At 42.5% G+C, this 23,996-nt stretch overlaps 2 protein-coding genes across 3 annotated transcripts in view; one reads left to right on the top strand and one right to left on the bottom strand.

Moving 5' to 3' along the window:
* osbpl2a (oxysterol binding protein-like 2a) overlaps positions 1-6,891 on the bottom strand; it is an 18,863-nt gene extending 11,972 nt beyond the window's left edge. The window contains exons 1-4 of the mRNA XM_040008217.1: positions 6,769-6,891; positions 6,357-6,502; positions 6,178-6,250; positions 1,201-1,276 (exon numbers count right to left, since the gene is read on the bottom strand). Coding sequence (XP_039864151.1) covers positions 1,201-1,276; positions 6,178-6,250; positions 6,357-6,393 — 186 coding nt within the window. The 5' untranslated portion in view covers positions 6,394-6,502; positions 6,769-6,891. The remainder of the gene's footprint in view (positions 1-1,200; positions 1,277-6,177; positions 6,251-6,356; positions 6,503-6,768) is intronic.
* si:ch211-197l9.2 (protein SOGA1) lies at positions 6,142-23,996 on the top strand. 2 transcript variants are annotated; one of them, XM_040008212.1, is made up of 9 exons: positions 6,142-6,293; positions 12,991-13,215; positions 13,875-14,033; positions 19,098-19,169; positions 19,259-20,365; positions 20,473-20,592; positions 22,070-22,119; positions 22,233-23,397; positions 23,595-23,996. In XM_040008212.1, the coding sequence occupies exons 2-9, from the start codon at positions 13,018-13,020 to the stop codon at positions 23,748-23,750; spliced, it is 3,027 nt and encodes a 1,008-aa protein (XP_039864146.1). In that variant the 5' UTR covers positions 6,142-6,293; positions 12,991-13,017; the 3' UTR covers positions 23,751-23,996. The 2 variants fall into 2 exon arrangements, with proteins under 2 accessions (XP_039864146.1, XP_039864145.1); XM_040008211.1 differs by lacking the exon at positions 6,142-6,293 and adding an exon at positions 10,016-10,856.

The raw sequence follows: 23,996 nt of genomic DNA, 5'->3' as shown, positions 1-23,996 counted from the left end.
ATCACTCTCATTCAGAAAAATAACTCAAAGGCTGACAGAAATTACCTCACTTCAAACAACTTATGCAACACATTACTTAATTTACAACAAACATTCACCGGTTTTAAAAAGCAGGAGTAACAATAGCACAACATTTACAGTTCAGATGTTCATTTAATTATTTTGGTTATTTTGAAATGACTTACAGAAGCAAATGTAAAGACGAGTTCAGTCAAGACTGATTTTGTAACAGAGAGATTAAGTAAGCAAAAGCACTCAGTTATTCAAAGTTGACCTGTTATGCTTTCACCTTGCTGTCAGCAAATATGGAAATTTCCCTAATATGGTCATCGCAGCTCGAGTGTGACCACAGAAGCTCTGCCCACATGGTTACAAGGAGCAGCCAATCAGAAGACAGTTGGATTAGAGGGATGGGATAACACAAATATGGATTATTTCTAACCTAACTGTGCAAAGCAGCTCTACTAGACTGCAAGAATAAAAATGTGAAAGTGGAAATAAGCAGAACAGGAAAATATAATCACTCCAATCTTAAATCTGATCAACCCTATCTCTAATAATCAGCTATGTACCGCAGGCCCTCAAGCTGGCTTTTTTTTACTTAAAAAGCCATCTCTAGACCCAGCTGCCTTAGCTAATAATAGGCCAATTTCTAACCTTCCTTTCATATCAAAAATTCTTGAAAGGGTAGTTGTCAAACAGCTAACAGATTATTTGCAGAGGACTGGCTATGTACAATTTTTAGACTGTAGCTTTCTTTTCTCACAGTTTCATTTGGAGATTTTGAAAACCAGAGATGACATAATAGGGACACAGCTAGAAACTAGTAGAAACCTATAGGCTAAATCAGATATCTTACCCCTGCCCCTAATGACAGCTGAACCAGGATTTATATGAGCACATTGTGTTGCTGCACCGATGCATGCACACAGCTCAAGTTCACAATAGTGATGGGACATATTTCCACTTGATAGTGCAGTAAAGCCGTTGGTCGAGTACTTTTTATTTTCTTTCTGTAGTCATTAGTAATTATAACTACAGGTACTGACACTCTGGACAGACCATTAATGAAGCTATAATATGACGCAACTTTGTGTATAAGTATTTCATGTCACAGTGACCACAGAAATGAAAATCATAGATTCAAAATCAGCACCCAGCAATATTACTGGAGACAGACATGAGTTTGGTAGGACTCACCATGCCGATGCATTTCTTCAGAATATTCCAAACACTGAAGTTATTTCTGGAGATCATTTCAGCTGGCAGCTTTTTCCTGGATCGAATAAGAAAAACGATATTAAGCAACAAAAACTGTTTTAATAGATATCAAGGCCATTATCAATTCTGCTTAGAGCTCATATTTCTCATTAGCTCTCTTTTGCTTAGATCTTTGATAAAAAGTTGTGCTAGCATGCTGACATTACCTCTTATTCCAAAAAATATGCAGGGTGGACAGCTCAGTTCAATTTTATTTATATAGCGCCAAATCACAACAACAGTCGCCTCAAGGCGCTTTACTTAACTTTGGCTCTTGGCGAAGGCGGTCGCACTTTTCTCCTCTCCCTTCCCTTATCTTCCCTGCTTAGCGTCTTGTGTCCTTGGCTAGTCTCATCTATTTTCTTACTCTTTCCCTGGAACACTTTCTCACAGTCTGTTCTCTAAAACCTAAAAGAGGAATTATGGATTTGATCAACTGGTCCCTGAACACAACTGACATCCTCTTCTCAACGAGAAGCCTGGGCTCGGGTGAGCCTGAGTGTCCTGGAGTGTCCCTGCCGGATACACGATGGACGGGTGGCATAAGTGGAGGATGGCAAGACTGTCGATCGAAGACATCGAAGACATCTACCTGTTCGGAACCATGATAACAGGGTTCTTGCTGATCAGAGCTGGCTTGGCCCTAGCTTATCGAAGATTAAAGAAAGCGGAATTGGCTGTTCAAAACCCCACAAGGCTGCCCGCTGTGATTGAAACGATTGGACGAGTCGTGAGTTCTCAAAATGGGCTCATTGAACGCAGCACGGATAAGATCTTGGAGAAGTTTGAGGCTGCCGTGAACACTCAGAATAAGACCGCTGAGCGAAAATTGGATAACATATTGGAGAAGGTCATGGCAGTCTTGAGTTCTCAGAATCTGCTCTTTGAGCGCAAGATGGATAACATCGTGGAGAAGCTCACGGCTCTCCAACGGGAGATTGAGAGACCAGTGTCGGACTGCTAGAACAGCTTTGAAATTCACATGAGTTGTTCGCACTAAAGTAAAAACCACCATCATTTCATGCGGATACCACTTCGGCGCCAGCTGTGGTCTCAAGGCTGGAGCTGAACAAAAACACCCAGATAATTGACTGTGCATAGATTGTTTCTTCCTATCCTACGTAAGGCCACCTGGGTTGGCTGGAAGACTTTACTTAGCCTGGCAGGACGAAGGACACTGTCTCAGCTGAAGTCTGGACACACACACACACACTTTGAATGAAACGGATGAACCAGAATTGGTTTGTAAAAATGCTGCAACTTCAGTGGTGTGGAACTGGTTTAGCTTTCGTCCGTCAGATACACAACAAAGCACTATTTTTGGTAGCGCATGCTAGCGGGCCGTCGTTATTACCGTGTTTTTTGGAAAATACGGCACACATAAAATCAAACCTTTGATTTTTCTGAAAATCAACAATGCCCCTTATAATCCCGTGTGCCTTATGTATGAATTCTGGTTGTGTTTACTGACCTCGAAACGATTTTATGTGGTACACGGTGCTGGAAAATGTTTTAGTACGACTTTGCCAAGCTATGAACCCGCACAGCTTGATGGGCATTACGGCTATCGTAGGGAGGAGCCTCGTGGAGTGATACGCACTGTGCTTCAACATAATATTACCGTATTGTGTGTGTATAACCTCTTTCTAAGTTTTGTGGATATTCTACATGGTTATGCTGAGGATATGTCGGCCAATTTCCACTGGAAATGCCTTTTGGTTAAACTGTCAGCAAGGAATTTGCATTTGCACTGTAAAATTTTTATATAACTTTAATGCAAAAAACAGCTGCTTGTTTAAGTGAAAATACGTTGATTTTTTTTGGCACTAATAAAGTTGTGGAGTTGTAAAGTATTTTGTCTAGTGTCAATTATATCGTCAGTTATATTGTTATCGCAAATTTTCAAATGTATATCGTGATAAATATTTTTGGTCATATCGCCCTGCTCTACATGCAGGTATACACTCATCCCCCCTCCCCTTCCAAACGCCTTCAATGCTTATTCCCTCCCGATGCAGACGGTGGATCAAAGGGGACCAGTGCATATGCTGCAGGCCCAGATGCGCTGTCTACACGGGCTGTCTCTCACCTTTTACCCATCCCTGTTGCTTGTCATATGTTTCTATGGTGTATTGACAGTCATGTGCTTTTTGTGCCGGGGTGTTTTTTTTCTGCTCTCAAACTGTTCTCCCATTAGGAGCTCAGTCTGAGTGGAGTTTTTTTCTCCTCCTCTCACCTCGTGTTATGTATTTTCGTTGTTTTTTTCCTATCAGCCTACCTCTCTGACATGTCTCCCAATGTGATGTCTGTGTAAAGATTAGTCAGAGGGTTCCTTTGTAAGTGCGCATGCACCATTAGCGTGCTGCCTGCTGTAACCTATAATTTCCTTCGGGATTAATTCTATTCTGATTTATATTGTACATTATATCCTATAATAATAGATACAGAGAAAAACCCAACAATCATATGACCCCCCTATGAGCAAGCACTTTGGCGACAGTGGGAAGGAAAAACTCCCTTTTAACAGGAAGAAAGCTCCAGCAGAACCAGGCTCAGGGAGGGGCGGGGCCATCTGCTGCGACCGGTTGGGGTGAGAGAAGGAAGACAGGATAAAGACATGTGGAAGAGAGATTGTCAGAAAGACAATCATACAAACAGATAATTTCTAATCACTAATTACCAAAACCTAACATTCATGTCTTTGGGAGGAAGCTTTAATATAAGATGGGAGCATGCTAACTCCACATGACCATCCACCTCTGGAACATCTACTGCAGAGGTGTCCAGAGACCTTCTGGCAGAGGACAGCGATGGCAGAGTTGGTAAAGCAGACAAAACCAATTGCAGCCACTGGGGTTGATGTGATCTTCTCTAAACTATTTTAATCTAATCTGTCACACTCAAATAAAGCACCTCTGGCAACATTATTCACACTCGGTCAGCTGATACAGAGGATGCCCAATCTTCTGCATGATGCAAAATGCCACAAATTTCAGTTAATTTAAAATATGCTTAATTTTTTGAAGAATGTAATTCACAGTTTTAAATTACTCTTAAATACAGACATAATTTCTTTTATCGTCTGAGGTTATAACTGTCCTCCAAATTCTTTTCTCCAGTTTGAATATCTATTAGTAAAATTAGTTGTCAGTACAACGCTTTTTATGTTAATATAACATTAGTGGACATTGGTACTAACATGCATTACATGGAATATGTAATACACAACTGGCAGGTCATATATGAGTATTGGTTTAATTTAGAGATGCAACACTATTCTTTCAAATAATATCCCCTCGTTTTCTGATTTAATGAGTGTTTTAATACAAAGTAGCTCCCAAATCGTGCACCCAAACATTAATATTGTAAATACACAAAAAAAAATAGTGAATGACATTTAAATTTACTATATTAGTACATATCAACAGCCCTAACTAATAGTGAGGGGAAGAGAATTTGGGAAGAAGTGAAACTGATCACTTTTACCACCTAAAGAAAAAGAAAACAGGCAAATTAAACCACCGATGTCGTGGCTTCAGCTGGACTCAGGATGTCAACAGCCTTCAGCTTGAGTGTGTCATTAATAGAGAACAACTAATGCTAACATGGTGGCAAGCAATTTAAAGAGGCAAGAGGAAACCAAGCATCCATTCAGCAAGAGACTTTGCCTACTGTGAAAGAGCACAGTATCTGAACAGGCAGCAATAACATTTATTTGACTGTGTAAAAAGTGTCTGATAAAGAGGTGGATGCACGTTATAGTTCACCTCGTTATAGTCTGTGAATACACGCAAACCTTGGAATCTTGGTTTTCTCTTTTTTCCTTTTGAAAATTACTAAATGTGTATATATTCAAGGATTCCAAGGTGTTCAATGTCATTCTAACACATGTATTCACATGAGGTGAAACAAAATTGTGCACCTAGGTTCCGTGTAAAAGCCAAGAGAACACAAAAGAGCAATACAGGAAAAAGGGAAAAGAAAAAGTATATACAGTGTCAGTACAAATAAGACCATTTTCTAAAAATAATCAAATTGTGTGCAGTGGAAAGACAAGTGGCTTCACATGTGTGTTTCCTCTGGCTGGGAGCAGCAGAGACTACAGAGCACCACCAGAGTTCAACAGTCTTGCAGCCTGAAGAAGAAGCTGTTCCTCAGTCTGGTGGTTCTGCAATTGATGCTCCGCAACATCCAGCCTGAGGGGAGTGGGACAAACAGTCTGTTTCCTGGGTAAGTAGGGTCTTTCAAGACAGAGAGGCCCTTTTGCTGCTAGTGTAGATGTTTGTGGTGACGGTGGTCTGGGGGATGCTGCCAACACTGCTCTGTGGAGCTTTCACCACCCTCTGCAGAGCCTTCCTCTCTACCACAAAGCATGACATCCCACAGTGATGCAGGAGCACGGGACACTCTTCACCACACATCTCTAAGTTCAGAACTCATGATAGATCATCTGTCTCCATCTTACTCTATCTCTAGCACCCTCCTCTCACACACCAACCCTTTCACTCTTGCTGCTATCCTTCTGTCATAAATCACCCCAACACTTGTCTCCTCTCCTAACTACCTACAAACTCCTTTTCACCTCTCTTATGCACTGCCCATTGCTTTAAATGGTTGACCCCAGGTACTTGTGCACCTTCACTCTGTTTGCTCCTTGCAGCCTCACTAAATTTCACTACTCTTTTCTCTAAAGCATACCTCCACCTCTCCAGGTTCTTTTCCACCTGCTCCCACCCTCACTACAGATCACAATATCATATGCAAACATCATAGCATCAGGGAGACTCCTTTATCAATCTCTCCATCACTCCTGCTTTAACCTTTCAGAGGATCGAGGCGATCACTCAGAACAGCTCTGCGTCAATGAAGTGATTATGTTTTTCCGTAATTATTCCCCGCGTGTGCACGGCCCCTCACCTGCGCTCCCACACTCCATTCTCCTGTGTGGCATCTTTAAAGCTGACCTCGCAGGAATCATCTGACTCCAACCCTGGGGATGATGAGCAAGAGCGGGAGTAGGAGGAGGAAACAAAGTAAGTATACAGGAAATAACTATATATAATTAACTAATTTGGGCCTTCGTCGACATGTCTCACCTGTCTCAGCGTCGAAAAACTCCTCCTCGCTGTTCATACTGAGCAGACAAAGTAGCTGCAGGTTACTCAGAAGTCATGTTTCCACCGTTGGCCTGTCCCTGGAGTCCAGCCTCCCTCCGAGCATCACAGACAGCAGCACCCACCACCTACAACGACACCGGCAGCGTCAACACCAAGCGCATGAGTAATGTAATCAAAACAAAAACAGCTTCCTCTCTGGCTGTCAGTCGCCGTGCTCCTCTAAAAAAGCCATTAGTTAGCTTTAAGACTAGCTAACGAGCCCTTAGCATCGCTGCTGCAGATGGTGTAAATGTCCGCTGGGCAAAAAACGATGTAACAACATCAACACAGTCAACAACAAACCACAGCCGACACTGACACGGACATTTAAACACAGCTCAGTCACATATACCTGTGAGTTCAGGTAAAATTAATGCTCCGGTAAAATAAACAACCGAGCACTGTGGTGCCTCTGGAAGTAGGCGGAAGTGGGCAGCAAGGACACCACGATTGGCAGGTTCGTCAGCCAATCAGAGCGCAGGATGCAGAGGTCCAGAAAATAAAGGGCAAAGAGCAAACGTGGGGTCCAAAGGCTATTTTTGCACATAACCAATAATGTGACATTAAAAAAGGCAACACTGGGCTCAGGCTGACACGCTCCTCGACAGGTGCAAAAATTTGGGGGGGGGGGGGGGGGGGGTGAGGAAGACATTATATATATATATATATTATATACAGACATATAGTATATACACTGGGGTAATGTGCAGTAGTAGCAGCAAGCGGGTGAATTCTGTATATTAAATAGAATAGACATCTGACTATGTTTACAGGAGACAAATAACATATTTAAAATTAAAGGAAGTTGAAATGTACATTGTGCCTTGGTTTAGTGTCTGGAAGAGTCCGTCTCAGTCAATTATAGTGATGTGAGAGGGCGGGTGTGTGTGTTTAGGGCACGGATGGCTTGGGTAGAAGCTCCTCTTGAGTCTCTCTGTCCTTGCCCGGAAGATGCGGAACCTTCTACCAGATTGCAGAAGTTGGAACAGTTTGTTGCCAGGATGGGACGGGTCCTTCAGTATCTGCGCTGCTCTAGTCCGGCATCTCCTGGTGTAGGTGTCCTGAAGCGGGGGGAGAGCAATCCTGCAGCAGCGATCTGCTGTACGGAACGTGGGGTCCAAAGGCTATTTTTGCACATAACCAATAATGTGACATTAAAAAAGGCAACACTGGGCTCAGGCTGGATGGACCAGACTCTTTAAATATTAATATTAATATGTGTTAAGTGATTATTATAAGTTTATTATTTTATTTTATTTTATTTATACCAGTAACACAGGCGCACATAGAAGCTAAAGGGTTTGTAATCGCGAGTTTAAAATGACCAAGACTTACTAAATATTTAAATAAATCTGCAGTTGTTTATATGCATGCAAATTATTAGGCTGCATTATTAAACTGTACCTTAATTTGTACATTTTGTACGATCTTTAGCTTTTAATACAGGTGCAAATTCACCCCTGACATGGAGATAAATAATGGATTGATGAGTTTGTGGTAACATCCTGAGGCAATCTTAGTTCATGTACATTTTGTGTGGTTGGAATGATGGATGGGTGGTTTATTATAGTGTAACATTGAAGTGCAGGTAAAAAAAATATATCGAAAGATGAAATATCAACGGGTTGTTTAAAAATTCTAGAGGTTTCTTTTGTTTTTATTTGTTTTTAACATTGTGGAATTTTCTTTTAGGTTTTCTTTTAATTTTCTTTTAAGCTTCCTTGCCTGAATTTTTTTTTAGCAGGAAAAAGGAAAATCAGTGTTATTTTGTGCTACAAACTAAGTACTAGTTTTCATTTTTCAATTGCTGAAATATTACATTTTATCCAATAATTAGACTATAAATCTATATTAATTCAACCAAATCATTAAGGAATATGGTTTCATTGTGTCAGCCCTGTGATATAAAGCCTACATTTCCACATGCCATTGAATTTCTTATAAAGCACCCACTAAGATGTTTAATTGATTCATGTTGAGATGATAAAATGCAGTGAGGCAGTATGGAAGCCCATCAATAAATGGCAAAGAGTTCATTCTCTTTAATAAGCCTTTAAGTGCACATAAATGTTAAGTCATTATTACAATAAATTGTTGTAAATGCATTGTGGTGCAGATGCACTGTAGCGTTTGTGCAGAAGGTAAGATCAGTTTGTCTGTGTAGCTTCTCAGCCATCCAGTTCATTGTAGTCTAAGGAGCTTGGACTGAATTCTTGAGGAAATTTCACCTCTCATCCAAGAGGGTTCTCCATGTTAAGTCATCATTATAAAAATTGTTGTAAATGGATTGCAGTGCACCAAGAAGCCTCTTGAATGCTTGGATAAGAAGTGAAACATCTAAAAGTAATTTAAAGAAGTCCAGTTGCTTTCTTCACAAGCTCCTTAGAAGTTAAGATCAGCTCTTTCTGAACACTGAAGATTAAAAAAGAAAAATGTTATTTTTCACAACCTGACAACCCAGATGTTCTTATAATGGTTCATAAAGCACTAGTAAATGATTCATAACCCATTCACGAAGATTTAGGTTGTTGTTAGCTGGAAGAGGAAACATCTCATGTCCGTTACAAACCACAAAGACCTGCCTGTGGTCCTTTCAAACACAGCTCCATTATCCACAAGGTGGCAGCTTTACACAAACATCCCTCTTGCTTTATTCATTCTGCTAATTTTTTATTTTATTTTTGCAGACACTGGTCAATATTTCAAAAATAAATTTCAGTTTAAAACTAAATACATATTAAATTAGAGCAACACTACACAGAGGGGAATTGTGCAAACACCCTTTTAAAGGGGAGACCTGTAATGTTTGAACTTATTTTCTGTAATATATACAATGGAAGATGAAATGCTAAGCAAGGTTTAAAATAATGAGGTACAAGCAATCCTTGTGAGCCACAAAACTCAGGCTTCATCTGAGCTAAATGCTCTATTTCAGGTATTTTTTTCTACTCCTTGCTCTGTTTTCTTTTTCTTTTCTTTTTTTTTTTTTTTATTACAGCAGCACCACCTACTGTTCTAACCCTGTGTATGGCATGCAAGGTGCAGCCAATCAGAAGAAAGCTGGCTGAAAAGCAGATGAGCTGAACTGAATTGATGCGAATAGAGCATCAGTGAGGAGCTGCAAAAAGACCTGGTATATATAAAAAGATTATTATGAGCTAAAACATGCAAATGTAGTCTGTTAGAGGCGGATAAAAAATGTAACTGGGAATTAAGATCATTTATTCATAGTAGTAGTCGGTTAGTTGGGTTAATTGCTTGTCAGATTTCCAGAAGGAGAAAGTGGAAAAAACTGCTTAAGAATCAAAGAGAGACCGGAAAACCGTCAAAATAAAAGCCTCCAAACTGCCTCTCTACATCAGGCGTATGGGATGATAACAGTATGATAGCAATATGGAAACACGAGGTAACAAACACTTAAAATTGTATCTTTTGTATGGAAATTTACAAAATAAACTTAATCATTTATAATCCTAGGCCTACACAACATTTTTAATATCGGATTTGTTTTCAAATTCATGCTGGTTTGTAGCCACAGTTGAATGTTCTGGGAGAGTGTGTGTAGAATAAACATAATATGTACTCTGACCAAGATAAATGGAGAAAAAAAGAAAAAAGCAGAGAAAACGACCGGAAGTCCGTTCTAAGCTGCGGTAACATGACACTGTGACTTCTTCTGTGAGTGCGCTTTGGCAAAGTTTCAGTGCTGAGGATGCAGAGCAGCTAGTCGGGTGTTCAGAGTCTGTGAGCTGTGAATTTTGATATTTTAACACTAGTTTAAAACTGTAATGATCATCTTAGATTTTCTGTTTAAAAGCTAAAGAGAAAATGACGAACAAAGACGGCGATAAAAGCCTGAAGACTGCACTCCGCAGCCAGAAACAAGCCAGGGCGCACCAGGAGAAGAAGGATCCATCCTCCAATGATGGCTCCTATTCAAAGGAGGCACAATTCACGGGTCAGTGCGACCCTGTGAAGGAGGTAAAAACTGCGGGACCGCAGGAAAAGAGAGCAGGGAAAGTGTCATCAGGTGTCAGCTCCGAGTGCCAGAGGAGCCCCGGCGCACAGAGGAAACTCTCCGACGCCAGCAACGCTTCAGAGGATTTGAGCAAAGACTCCGGCTGCCTGTCGGGGAAACTGTCCTCCTCGGACAGCAGCTCGGAAATCTCTGACTGCCCGTCGGACGGTAACAAGCACGACTCTGACTTAAGCTGGATAGACGGCAAAGCTTACGTGACCCCGGATAGCGAGGGCGCAGGCGACGGCAAACCGTGCGCAAAAGCGGCGAGAGATATCTGCGTTCTCCAGGCGGAGGCTGCCGCAGGGGGCTTTAGTTTGTTCAACTCCTCGGGGGCGTTCATGAATCTTATGATGGGGGAAACAACCGAAGACCTCGTCAGGGAATTGGAAGATCTGAGATCAGAGAACGAGTATTTGAAAGTAAGTTTGATCTAATTTGATTAATTAAATTAGCTTAATGCAATTAGCGAATTCAATTTGGTTTTCACGAAATGCAGCATCTACCTTTCTGTATAAACTCCGTGCATGTAGGTTTTGCTTGTTTATGAGAGCCTGTGAGTTTCTGTGGGAGGACCCTCAGCTCAACACCAGAGCCGATTTTCTGCAAATGTTTAGATCAGGCCAGTCTTCTTTAGTGAGCGCAGAGCAAGTGGCTCTAATACAAGAGTCAAAAGTCACTACTGACCTAAATAAATTATGGAACAAACCCACACTTACTCAGATTTTTACAGTAGCTGAGTAACTGCTGACTGAGCTGGCGATTAGATGAGTAACTCCTGACTGCAAGGGCATTTTATTGGTCCAACTGAGGAAATTACTCTGTAACTTGATGCAGCAGATCACCAATTTGCAGGAATATATCCGGAAACTGGGGTTTGATTATAAATTGGTGGTTGCAGAGTTTTGTTAGTGGAGTACTGCTGAGCAAGTCCATCTACAAGCCCAATGGCAATGTCTGTTTTCCACTTTCACCTTTAAAGGGATGATCCACTTATTTAGAGCTGTACCTTGATAAAGAAAGGTCATAATCGAAGCTGCTGATGTCCAGATATTCAGACTTTCTGAGTGTGAGTCAAGCTTTCTGAGAAAACGTTTCATGACTTAGAATATGCTGGAAACAACATGTACAAAAAATAGCCCCAAATCCCTCTTTCTGCCCTAGATGCTCACTTCTGTGACATAACTTCACCTTGTAAGTGCAGATTCAAACTGTGGTCATTAAAGTAATCAGACACTTTGAAGGGTACGTACAAAGCACAAAATGGCCATTTAGGCATCAAACTGGAAAATATAACAATTAGAGCTTAAGTCATAAATCAGTTAGTTAGGCTAATATTAGCCAATATGTTTTTTTAATGAATATGTGTACAAAAATATTTTTTAAGTAATTTATACATGGCATTAACCCGTAGTTTGTCCAGTAGATAGGATCTTATTGTTTATAACACTCGAAGCATTGCTTGCAGCACATGTAGCAGAGTAGCATCCCAGCTGAGTAAAGAGTGAATCCATGTTTCACTTAGTTGTTTTCAGTCTCTAATGCCACCATAACACCTGGATTTAAGTTAACGGGAAAAATGGGAAAATATAACTTTCTGATATTCACAGTGTTGTGCAAAAGTCTGGAGCCTCATTTATTTATATTTTGCCTCTAAGTAGCCAGACATTCATGTAACGTTTTTCTTTGGACATTGGCTGCTTTTCTCTCTCAATTGTAGTCCAGTTCTTGTACCTGAGCATTTTCAGAGGATTTTTTTTTAATTAATTAATTAATTTTTGTATGTTAACCCACAGAACACAAACCTATGAATCGATCTAGCAAGAAAAACACGCCTAACTCAAGAGATGAAACGGTATTGTGTCTACAGACCACATAGCAAAGAACCTGTTTTAAACTGTATATTTAGGCACTTTGTTACTAGCACCCTGTCACTCAAGCACATCATTTGTTCCAAATTATTTAGCTGATTCTATGAAAAATCTGTGCTAATGATGAAACAGTTTGGCAGACATAAAATAGTATTTTTCCACTAACGAGGTGATTTCCAAACAACTAAAACTTGGCTTATCTCAGCATGGTGTACTGTAGGAGGGATGGGATGAGGGAAGGGTTAAGGAAGGAAGGAATACTCAAGGGAGAAAGATGAAGCAAGAGAAGAGGGAGGAAGGAAAAAGTAAGAAAGGAAGGAAGAAAAGAGTGGAAAGGAGGGAAGGAAGGAACAAGTGATGGAAGAGGGAAGGATGGAATAGATAAGAAAGGAAAAATCAACAAAGGAAGAAAGGAGGGAAGGAATGATGGAATGAAGAAGGGCAGGAAGGAAGAAAAAAGGGCACCACAAAAAGGACAAGGAAAGAAAAAAGGGTAAGGAAAGAAAGCAGAATCAAAAGACAAGGAACAAAGGGAGTTAGGAAGGATGTAGGGAAGAGAAGAATTTGGAGGAAGGGGCCAAGGAAGAAGGAAAGGACTGGATGAAATAAGAAGGGAAAAGGGGAAGAAAGAAAGGAGAAAATGCCTTGACTCATGGTTTAATTATTTCTGTGTCGTCTGTCCCAGGACGAGGTGGAGGAGCTGCGCTGTGAGATGCTGGAAATGCGCGACATGTTCCAGGAGGAGGAGATTTACCAGCTGCAGGAGCTGCGGCTGCAGCTGGAGCAGGCCAACAAGACGTGTCGCATCCTGCAGTACCGCCTCCGCAAGGCCGAGCGCCGCAGCATCCGAGTGGCTCAGACCGGACAGGTGGACGGGGAGCTGGTCCGGAGCCTGGAGCACGACATCAAGGTCAGAAAGTCGGGTGGTCTTTTTGCACAAACTCTCACTACCAACAGACTGTAATTAAGCTCCTTCTCTGAAAACTGACTCACCTAAAACATCAAAGTGAACTTTTACTGCAGAACCACAAACCTACTTTCATCACGGCGCGCTAAACGCTGATCGTGTTGTTCATACAGGCTTTAACCCTGAGTCATGGCTGTAAAGTACTCCCTGCTGTTCATCTGCACCACAAGAATGTCATTAGACTGAAAAGTTTTCATCATGCATCCTGTTTATATTTCTGTAGCATAATTACTGCGTGTGGTCGGCTGTTCTGCGTGAGGACTGAACGATAAAAGCAGAGTGATCGTAAGCAGAATCACCGTCGTTGAACTGAGGCAACCAGATTCTGTTTCTGTCAACCAGGCCAATGTGTGTGTGTGCGCACTATTGGATTCCTTACAGCCTCACCCTCCTTCGCCCCCTCCATCGACTCATGGCTCAGTTCCCGTCACAAGAATTTTCTTGTAAAAGTTTCTCGGCTTTAACCAAATCAACTGCTCTAAAGACTCACTCACTCAGAAAATAACACTCATGAGAAAACAAATAAACAGACAATCAAAAAAAAAAAAAACTTCATTCGCAGCACTTTTACTGTCTTAACCTACTTTGTGCTTCACCTGCAGGTTGCAAAGAGCGTGTCACTCCGCCTGTACAACGAGCTAGAAGCGGTGCAGAAGAAGAACTCCCACTTGGAGTGGGAAAACGAGGTGCTGCGTGAAAAGACTCAGGAACTGGAAGTGGCCAAGCAGGTCTTACAGACTGAGCTGGATAAAACCAGAGAGGTGAGCATTTTACATCAAAGACCCTTTGGTAAAAAAAAAAAATTAAATTTAATAAAGAATGTTTGAAGGAGACCTCAAAAGACAAAGGTCCTGCAGTTTTTTTAGAGACTGTCACCTTGGAAAAGTCCTGACCTGAACAATGTCTGTGTAAGTGTTCGAAACAGCTAGCACCACTTTTTACTCACCTTTTGAGATCTTCTTTTAACAGTCATATGATGCCAAATATTTGGTAAGCATTCATAAGTGTTCCTGGTCCCCTAAACCTTCAGGCCACAGAGGTTTTAGACCAGTCACTCTTACATGGTCATGAAATGACATCTGGTGAAGAGCCACGTAGCATTACAGCGTCTTACAGACCCCCCTGCACTTTGTCTACCAACTCTCTAGGGGGTTAGAAGACATACTTATTACATACTCTTCTAGGAAAACCAAAGACTGAAGCTGAATTTTTATTTATTTATTGACTTTTCGTCTGTGTTTGACAGCATTTGACAGCAGAAAAACTGCTGGAAGCAGAATTTTCCCTTCTGTCTTGTTTGGGTTTTTTGGATTGTTGATTTTCTTGGCAGCAGAACACTGCAGGTCAGAGTAGGAACTTTACTTTCAGAGAAAATGAGCAGACCACGAGCTTCCCTCAGGGTTGGAGGGGGGGGGGGACTCCTTTACACAATTTGTTGGTTTAAAAATATTTCCAAGAGATAAAAGCTCTGGTAGAAAGGCTGTAACAACAACCAATAAACTGCTGGGAACTGAAATGCTGAGTCTGCCTTATTGTACATGACGAGAGCCTTCCACTTACCTCCTCTTTTAAACTATTGATATCTGCAGGGTGATATTGCCCTCCTCTGTTCACAGGAAATAGCTCTAAAGGGTTTTATTCCTGAATGCATTACATTTCTAAATATTGGCAACACATTGGATGCCCTTTTTGACTGACAAAAACATCCTAAGGTGCAGTGAAAGTGTCTGTGTGCATGAAAATGTCACGTGATTTCCGCTACAATCCAGTTTCCCTACGTGGACAAATAAATGTATCAATCTAGAGGGAGGAGCTCAGCCATTCAGGCCTCAGAGTAGATCTGCACCAAAAGGAGCCAGTTGAGGTGGTTTGGACCTCCAACCAGGGCTCACTGGTGAGGTGGTACTGAAAGAAGGCCTCAGGGTAGACGAAGGATCAGGCTGCAGACATTACATCTCTCGGCTGGGTTGGGAACACCTTGGTGTCCCCCAGGAAGCCGTAGAGGAGGTGGATGGGAGAAAGAGATCATCTTAGACTGCTGCAACTGCAACCGGATGTTTGAGGTTCACGGTGCAGAATTTGATGATAGAAGGCACGCTGATTAAGTTTAACATGATGATTATCTTATTCTGGGCCTCTCAGTTCTTACTCTGTCTCTATCTGCTCCTCCCCTTATAAAACAACTTTCTTCTGATTGGCTAACCTTCTGTTTTTGAGGGGCAGCCAATCAGAAGAAAGTTGTTTTGTGGGGCTGGGAGAATGAGACCATATTAAGGATATCCATTCTGAGTGACATCGTACAGAGCTAAAAATAAAAAGAGACCTCTTGAAACCAAATGCTTGGTTTCATACTGTTACACTGTAACAGCATGTATGACAGAAAAAAGAAAGGAAAACTAGATCCTCTTTAAAAGCTTTGAATTTTCACACTGGATCCTTAATTCATGGATGGTGTGGAGGGAATTTTAAGCCTTAGGTGGCGTACATAGTAACAAACAGCTCTTGTTTATGGTCTCATTACTGACCTTGGGACAGACTTGACTGTTAACTAAATTATTATGACCTGGAGCTGAAAATGAGATTGAAACGAGTGCACAGATCTGTCAATCAGACATGACAAATCGAATCGAATCGATTAAATTAAAAAAGAAACTTCTTTAAAATCTCTCAAGACCTGCTGATAATTGCAAAAGGGGGTTCTTCATACACCTCAATGCGTGTCTTTAAGGGATGTGTGTATTTAGGTCAACCTTGAGAGAAACATAAACTTTCATCGCTCGGGTCAGGCATCCTCCTTTCCATTACCCTGCACAGCTGCACCCATCCAGACAGCTGTCCCCCTCATCCCTCTGTCACCCTGATGTCAGGTGACACACGATCCCGGTGCAGATCACTTATATGAGCGGAGGGCTCGGCCGGCAGCTGCCTGGTGCCGGGGATGGGCGAAGCAGCCTGGTATGCTGAACTCCAGGCACAGCTGACATCGTCGGCTGACAGGACAGAAAAAAAAGTAGAGAGATTACAAAAATAGACTCACTTTCTTTTTCTTACTGCTCTTATTAAGCTTGGATAAATCTGGATGAGTGTGTATTAGGGCATCAAGAAAGGAGGGTGTTGGTTGGTGCACAGGCATACTGACCTACAGCCATCACTCAGCACGCTTTGATCAAACTTCAGCCTCCACACCCCATCCACCTTTTCTTCTGCCTCCTTTGAGCACCAGTGTGCACTCCAGTGACACGTGTGCGGTTTAATCCAGGATTCGGTGCTTTGGCACGAGCTCAGTCTGCTCCACTCATCTGAGACAGCTGCTAGTCCCTTTGATCCCAACAGGGAAATCCACTTAGATTACCTAATCTAACCAGCAAAAAAAACACAGCATGGATATATTGTGAAGGAGGGTGAGTATGCCAGAAATTCACTCTGCTGCCGCTGCTGCCCGATGTTTTTGAGGCTGTTTGAGTTAAACGTAAATGTGTAGCTGCACAAGCTGAGCATAGACTTGTAGTAAGAGGACAAAAGCTGAAACAAAGACAATAATTTTACAGTTAAAGAAATATTACCATTTAATTCCATCTTTACTTATTAGGAACGACAAATTTCCGGTCACAGTAACCCAAATCTATTGAGCCTCCATGCCCACCGGCCTTGAATTCAAAAAGTGTAACTCCCTCTCTGTGTTTGCTCCTTCTAGCCTGACTATTATTAACACAGTGAAATCCTGTCGAGTGTTTAAGAGGAAAACAATGCTGCCTGACAGAAGCTTACATTCCTGACATACTCAGACCTACAAACTGACTCAAGTAGAGACGGGAAGAACTCGGAGGAGAGAAAATGTCACATTTAGCGCCTTTTAGGCATCTCTGAGAAGTAGTGCAAGAGCATGATGAATACTTACTTAAAGGATTAACTAAACATTTTGGGAAATATGCTTATTTGCTTTCTTGTCGAGAAGACCAGCAGGACTTTCATGCCTGCGGAGGTTTGTAAATCCTTCTACAAGCATTTTTAAAGCTTATTAATTAGCATTTTATAACTAATTTGTTTAATTTACACAGAAAATAACAGAAGAATGAACTTGTTGCGGTTAGCAAGTCTCCAGGAAGTCGTGGTGTCCAGCTCATAAACTGATGTTACACAAACATCATGTAAAGTTAGAATCTATAAACATGCTATACCCTCTCACTGAACAAATTTTAGTGTGTTATTAATTTTCTTATGTAATCATCAGAAACAAATGTTGAACTATTCCTTTACCTGCCTTTATATTTTTAAATTAAACTTCAGATTCGTCTTTTCCTTGTTTTCAGTGATGTAAAGAGCAAGAAACTAAGTACAGCCTTACTGGTTCTATAGGAATTAAGAGGGACAGTAGCAGCCAGGTGCTATTAATCAAATGTAAGTGATTGATTGATGATCAGCACACTATAAAAGCAGAGGTTTTGATAGTTTGCTGTTCTGGACCTTACAGGTATGTTAACAAAATGCCAAAGTATTGTAGGCAAATTTCTGCCAATTTGCCGTGCAGTTGGAGGGAATTTGTTGGGACAACCAAGGTCAGACTGAGCAACGCTCATGAAACTACAAAAAACCTAGAAGCTACAGACTCTACGGGCCTCAGTTGGTATGTCAAGTTCAAGTTCGTAACAGTAAAATCAGAAAAAGGCTGAACAAGTACCGAGAGTTGCTGGGAAAAATCACCTTCTTTGTAAAAATGACACAGCAGCATGGCTTAGACTTCTGGAACAATGTCCTTTGGACAAATGAGACCAGTTTGGAGATGTTTGGTCATAATTCACAGCCAAACACAGCAGATCAGCACAAACACCTCATACCAGCTGTCAGCACAGTGGTGAGGAGCGATGACGTGAACTTGTTCTGCAGTCACTAGATCTGTGCACCGTCGACCACGAACTCCTCAAACATGAGGCCACCTGTCCGACAGCTAAAACACAGAAGCACATCTACAACACACTGACTGAAGAAGAAAAGAATCAAGGTTACGATGGCCGAGTCAGAGTCCAGACCTCAACATGACTGAAATGCTGTTGAACGTTAACGGAGCAAAAGTGAATCCCCGCAAACCTCAAAGAACTGAAGCGACTTTGTAAAGAAGAGGGGGCCAAAAATCATGTGAGAGACATGCGAAACACCGTTACACTGTTACTTCAAGTTACTGAATGAAGTTATTGCAACCCCCACTGACCTGCTGTTCAAGTCAGTCAATGAGAGGAAAGTTGGCCTGCATTCTTTCTCATGTCCAGCAGGAGGTGACTCCCCTGGTTTTAATAAAAAAATAATAATTTTGTGTAGAAATATCTAAAAAAAAATTTAAAAACGATTCTTTGGATAACTTTCTTGATGAGTTTATGGTCTTAGTCTGTAGTTCTGTAGCCAAGTTCTTATTTAATACAGTTAGATGAATTATAAATCAAGCAAAGCTACTGTTGGAGTCAAAGGACAAAAATATGGAGCTGGAAATGTTCATCATCAATGTAATGTAGAAAAAGTTTTTTTCTTTAATATCTTTATTTAATTTCACACAGTTGTGGTTAAAACCAAAAACCAAAAGAAAGAAACAAACATAAACACAAAGACGTCTCGATGCATTCTTAATCATCAAGGTAAGGACATTTAGTTTTGCAGACTGAAGAAGTCACTTGGATGAGGGACGAAACATTTCTCCCACTAAACAGCTACGTCCAGATGAACAGAATCGACTTTTTGGGATAAATACAAAGAAGTTCGCTCCAGAAAATCTTAACCTAGTAAACTATCACTGTTTGTCTTGTGTGTGTGATCAAACTCTTATTTTTATTCCTTAGAGCTCTTTGAAGAAGAAAAGCATCAGATCGACGGCCAGCAGGGCAGAGAAGAGGCTCTCTCAGCAGATTGAGGTTTGCATATTTGTTTCTAAACATGGCTGCATCCGTGAGTTATTTCATGTCATCATGACTGTCGTCACTGCTGTTTGATTTGCCAAAAGGATGACAGCGCCGATCTCAAGTGCCAACTCCACTTTGCCAAAGAGGAATTAGCTCTCATGTGCAAGAAGCTCACCAAATTGGTATCAGAGAGTGAGGTGATGCGCGAGGAGCTGGCCAAATACCGCTCAGCCTACGGTGACGTGGACGCCGCCCAATCACCTGAAGGCAAGCAAAGCTACGCCCACGCCAGGGAGGCGGAGGTCAAAGTTCATCTTAAACTGGTGGAAGAGGAGGCCACACTTCTGAGCCGGCGCATCGTTGAACTGGAGGTGGAGAACCGTGGTCTGCGAGCAGAAATGAGCGACCTCAGGGAGAAAATTGGAGGTGGAGGAGGAGGAGGAGGGGAAGAGCAGGATGAAGAGAATCGGGATGTTTCGGAGGGAAATATGACAGCGAGTGTTGCGATGAAGGACACAGATGGAAAGGAGAAAAGCATAAAAATGGGACCCGTGATGTACGAGCTGGGTCAGGATGAAGGGTCAGAGAAAAGAAAAGGCGATGAGGAGACTGAAAGGATGATCACTCGAGAGGGTCCTGTGGGAGGCGAGTGGGATCCCTCAGACAGTCAAGAGAGTGATGACAACAAAAAACTCCAAGAGATGACTTTGAAGGACTACGAAGCTCTGCTTGCTCTCAGAGACCATGCCTGCATTTTGAGTTCAGCCATACAGCTCCTGATTACATCACCCAAAAATGGCCACAGCTCGTCTCCCTCGCGCACGTTCGCCTCGCCAATAGACTGTAACGGAAAGGCACAGAAGATTTCTCTGAATGAGGCTTTGGAACTTTTAGAGGCGATGCTGTTGGCTTTCATCGGGCGGGTGGAGATGCTTCTAACAGCCAAAGATACACAGTTAAACTCAGTTAAGAAGGTCTGGGACTCCTACAGTTTCCCTTTCCTCTGTGGAAATCCTGACGTGGAGTCAGAGAGTAAGCAGGAGTGTGGAGAGCCGAAGAAGACAGAAAAACAAACGAGGAAAGCACCTTCTGTTCAATGGGGCCTCGGTGAGAAGTGCAGGGATCCAAGAACGCAGCTTTCATTGCAGATTCTTTGGATCCTCCATCAGTGGTGTCAAGTCAAAGGACCTGACATGGAAGGAAAACAGGTACAGTGAAAGATGGCATAAATAAACTCTGCTCATGCTCATTATGACTCTTAAAAAAACATGCAAAGCTGTCGAATATTCAAATATATTTGGGCTTTTTTATTCAGGATAGAGAGAAAGCAATGTCAGTGCTGAAAGGATTGTTGCAAGACCTCGCTGCAGAGCTTCAGGATGAGCGGATTGAATGTGACAGTAAGGCCAAGGCCACGCCGGGCAAGCCAGCTGAGGTAAGGATGGTGTTTACGCCTCAGGCATGTGTGCCCCACTGTGTGTGAGGCTGTGTGTGAGGTTGTGTGATACAGCGGGAAGTCCTGCCGATGATCTGTCTCCCTGGCCTTGTGTCCGCCTGACAGTCGGTTCAGCGGGCATCATGAAAACACTCATGCCAGAGTATTTAGGCTAATCTCTTGAAGGGGGCTGCAGCCAAACAGGACAGGCATTTTCAAACATGCAGCACGAAAACGCTCAAACGATTCTCTGCAGTCCTTCAAGTTCTCCTGAATGATCATTTCCATCTCCTTTGTTATTCTATAAAGAAAAGCAGTTTCGATGCACAGCATGATTTAGGATCAGATTTATTATTTCAACAGCTTTTTTCCTTCCTAACCCACTGACTGGACTGTAATCTCTATTTTACTCTTAACTCTTTTACTTAACATTTAGTTTGAAGTGATGAAAAAAATAAAGACTCTACAGGCTCTCCAGCAGCTTTATTAGGCTTTATTGAAGACGTATTGGAGCCTATATGTCTCTGGGGTTATCTCTGCTATGAGTTTACGATGCTTTGTCCAGATAATGAACAGCAAATTCAAATGTTTCTGAAGGTTTGGTTAGTTAATAACACAGATGTGCCAAAATACCAAACAACTATAGATGCGTGATATTAATTATTAAACCCTAACGTAATTGTTAGTGTTAAATTATAAAGAGCAAATAAGGGGAAGCGACGGAAACATTATTGATTTTGCAGACAACGGGCTTTAAAGCGACAGTTCACCCAAAAGAGACAGCTTAGATTTTTTTGTGTCAGCTGCCCAGTTTTGGAGCACTGACGCTCACATCGCGGCAAAACAAAGCATCAACACTTCTTTGCAGAAATCATGGCCTGGTTTCTCATAAATATCCAGGACCCTTGTTGTGAGCAGTGGTTTTTAGATGTTATATAATTTTATATTATTTCCCCCTAAAATAAGGTTTAAAAAGCTTTTTTTTTTCTTGCAAGTTTCACTCTTACACCACATTCAATTAGATGACAATATAGCTTTAATAATGAGAGTGGCCACATGATCAACACCAACCACAAAAGTAAAGTTAAGTTCACCTTACATCCGGTTAGCCATGCAAGCATCAATAGAACAGTAGAATCCGACTGACAGCACAAGGTTAAAACTGTGTAAACCTCAACTGTGCAAGCATCTGTGAAACAACATGATTGGTTCTTTTGTCTCCCAGTGGTGATTGGCTATTTTGTAGAAGGATCAGGACCACTGCAACTTTCACCATTTCACATTTCTGTCTCTTTTAATCATCGTGTCAGATGCTCTGTTTGTTCTGTACAGTGACGCAGTGGCGGATGAACACACTAAAGAGAAATAGTCCCTACATAAAATTGCTTATAACAAGTTTGTGCATTTTTTCTTGGGTTTTAGTTTCTGAAGTATCTGACGTAATGTTTGGTGACATTTTCTTTCTCTCTTGGCTCAGCGTCGTGTTGGGGGTGTTTTTCAATGTGGTCGACACCGTGAAGCTGACAGGTCTGTGTTGTTCCACAAACTGTCATATGTTTTTCATAAGTTCACTGAAGTTGTAACTCATACATCGCCTGGTGTCTTTGTGTTTTTTTTTACAAAAAAATCTGAACCTGCAGCTCGACAGGAAAAAGACTCAGACGGCAGTTTCCTCCGTGCAGCTCTCAGAGGAAGAACTGGTGCTATCTGAGCCAAGAGGCTGCCCAGCTTGACCGAGAGGACCCGGTTAAGACTTGGGACCATCTAATCATGCCGCTTAGCTTCCCTGATCTTGACTTTGAGCAGATGTCCTTGGACAGAAGCCATACCGCTCCAGAGAAGTCTACCGTCCGCATCTACTACAGCCCCCCGTCGGCCCGCAGAGTCCAGCTGGCTCAGCTGAAGCAAAGCCCAGACAGAGGATCCGTGGACACGCCCTCTCCCTGGTGCACGCCGCCAACCTCCTTCTCACAGCTCTGTCTGGGCTCATCTGCCAATCTGAGCGATGACATGAAGGAAATGACAGCCGGCTGGAGGCAGAAGCGTCAAGACAGCCCACAGGAAAAGAGAGAAAGATTAGCAGGCCGGGGATGGGTGGATGTGTCCTGCTCCGGTACTCAGACCCATATGAAACCACAGATGGTGAGTGTTGGTCAGCAGACAGATGCGACTCAAGGGTTGAGCACCACGAGAAGCAGTCCTTCTCGGGCCCTGAACTCCCCTCTGGTCTCTGCCCGCTCTCACCACATCTCTGCCTCACTGGAGGGCATAACAGGCCGAGGGGAGAGGTCCAGACACTCCACCTCCTCACCTAAACTGTACCGAAGACAGTCTCTCCCCTCTCCCTCCAATCTGAGCTCCCCCTCCTCTGCATCTACCTCTAGAGATCGATCTCTGTGGAACCTGGCACATCAAAATCAGTCCGGCCTCGCGTGGACTCGACAAACCAGCTCCCGAGCAGGTGCTGGGCAGAGCCACGGCTCCCTGAGCAACGCCAAGCTGCCCGCCAAGTCCACCGGAGCCAACCGGTACGGCTTGGTGACAGAGTTCCTGCGTAGGGTGAGCGGGCGGGCAGACAAACCAGTGCCGGGGTCAGGGCAGAAAGCTAAAAGTAGCACGAGGAACCTGGAACGCGTTCCAACGAGGCCTCCCGCCGCCCCGCTCAACAGGAACGACAGCGTGACCAGGATCGTTAACCAGAGGTTCATGAAGCAGAGAGAGGAGGCCACCAAAGTCCAGAAGGAGGAGAAGGGAAGCAGCCTGAACCAGGGTGTCAAAAATGGCCTGAGCACCGTCACAGCAGAGGTGAGTGGAAATTATACAAATTATATTATATAAATACAGACAGGGCTCCCACCAGTTGCTCATACATTCATCTCATTATACAAAACACAGACCATGCTTGATATTAGCATCCTCCGCCCCATCATAACAACATATTAATGACAGAATATAAGACCAGCAGGTCCAAGTCAATACGTTTCTTCTCTCTGTTTGACCAGGAGAGGAGCTACGAGTGTGGCTCCAGCAGCACGCTCACCTTCTGCTTCGCCCGTCCGTCTCGCTCCACGCAGAAACAAACATCAAACCCGACCAAACTCCAAAGGCACAGGTACTCGCCTCCGGTCAGAGCAGCTGCAGACTCCACCTGCAGCTGAACATGATGGGAAACGGCAGCTTTCACACTGACACCACAGACAAATTTAGTTTGTAGGCTCGAAAATGTAAATTCAGCTTTTCGTGGGATGTTTAGGAGAGCTTTGAGAAAACTCATAGAGCTTTTGGTGCAATTAAAGTCACTCATCTTCTTTCACAGATGGGCTTAACCCTTAATTCACTTGCTTATAATTAATTTTGTAATATCTTTACTGTATTTTGTAGATAATAACTTTATGTTATATTCA

The sequence above is a fragment of the Simochromis diagramma genome, unplaced genomic scaffold, assembly GCF_900408965.1.
Source record: "Simochromis diagramma unplaced genomic scaffold, fSimDia1.1 OVJJ01000545.1, whole genome shotgun sequence".
Classification (NCBI taxonomy): domain Eukaryota; kingdom Metazoa; phylum Chordata; class Actinopteri; order Cichliformes; family Cichlidae; genus Simochromis; species Simochromis diagramma.
This window is presented reverse-complemented; position numbering and strand designations above follow the sequence as displayed.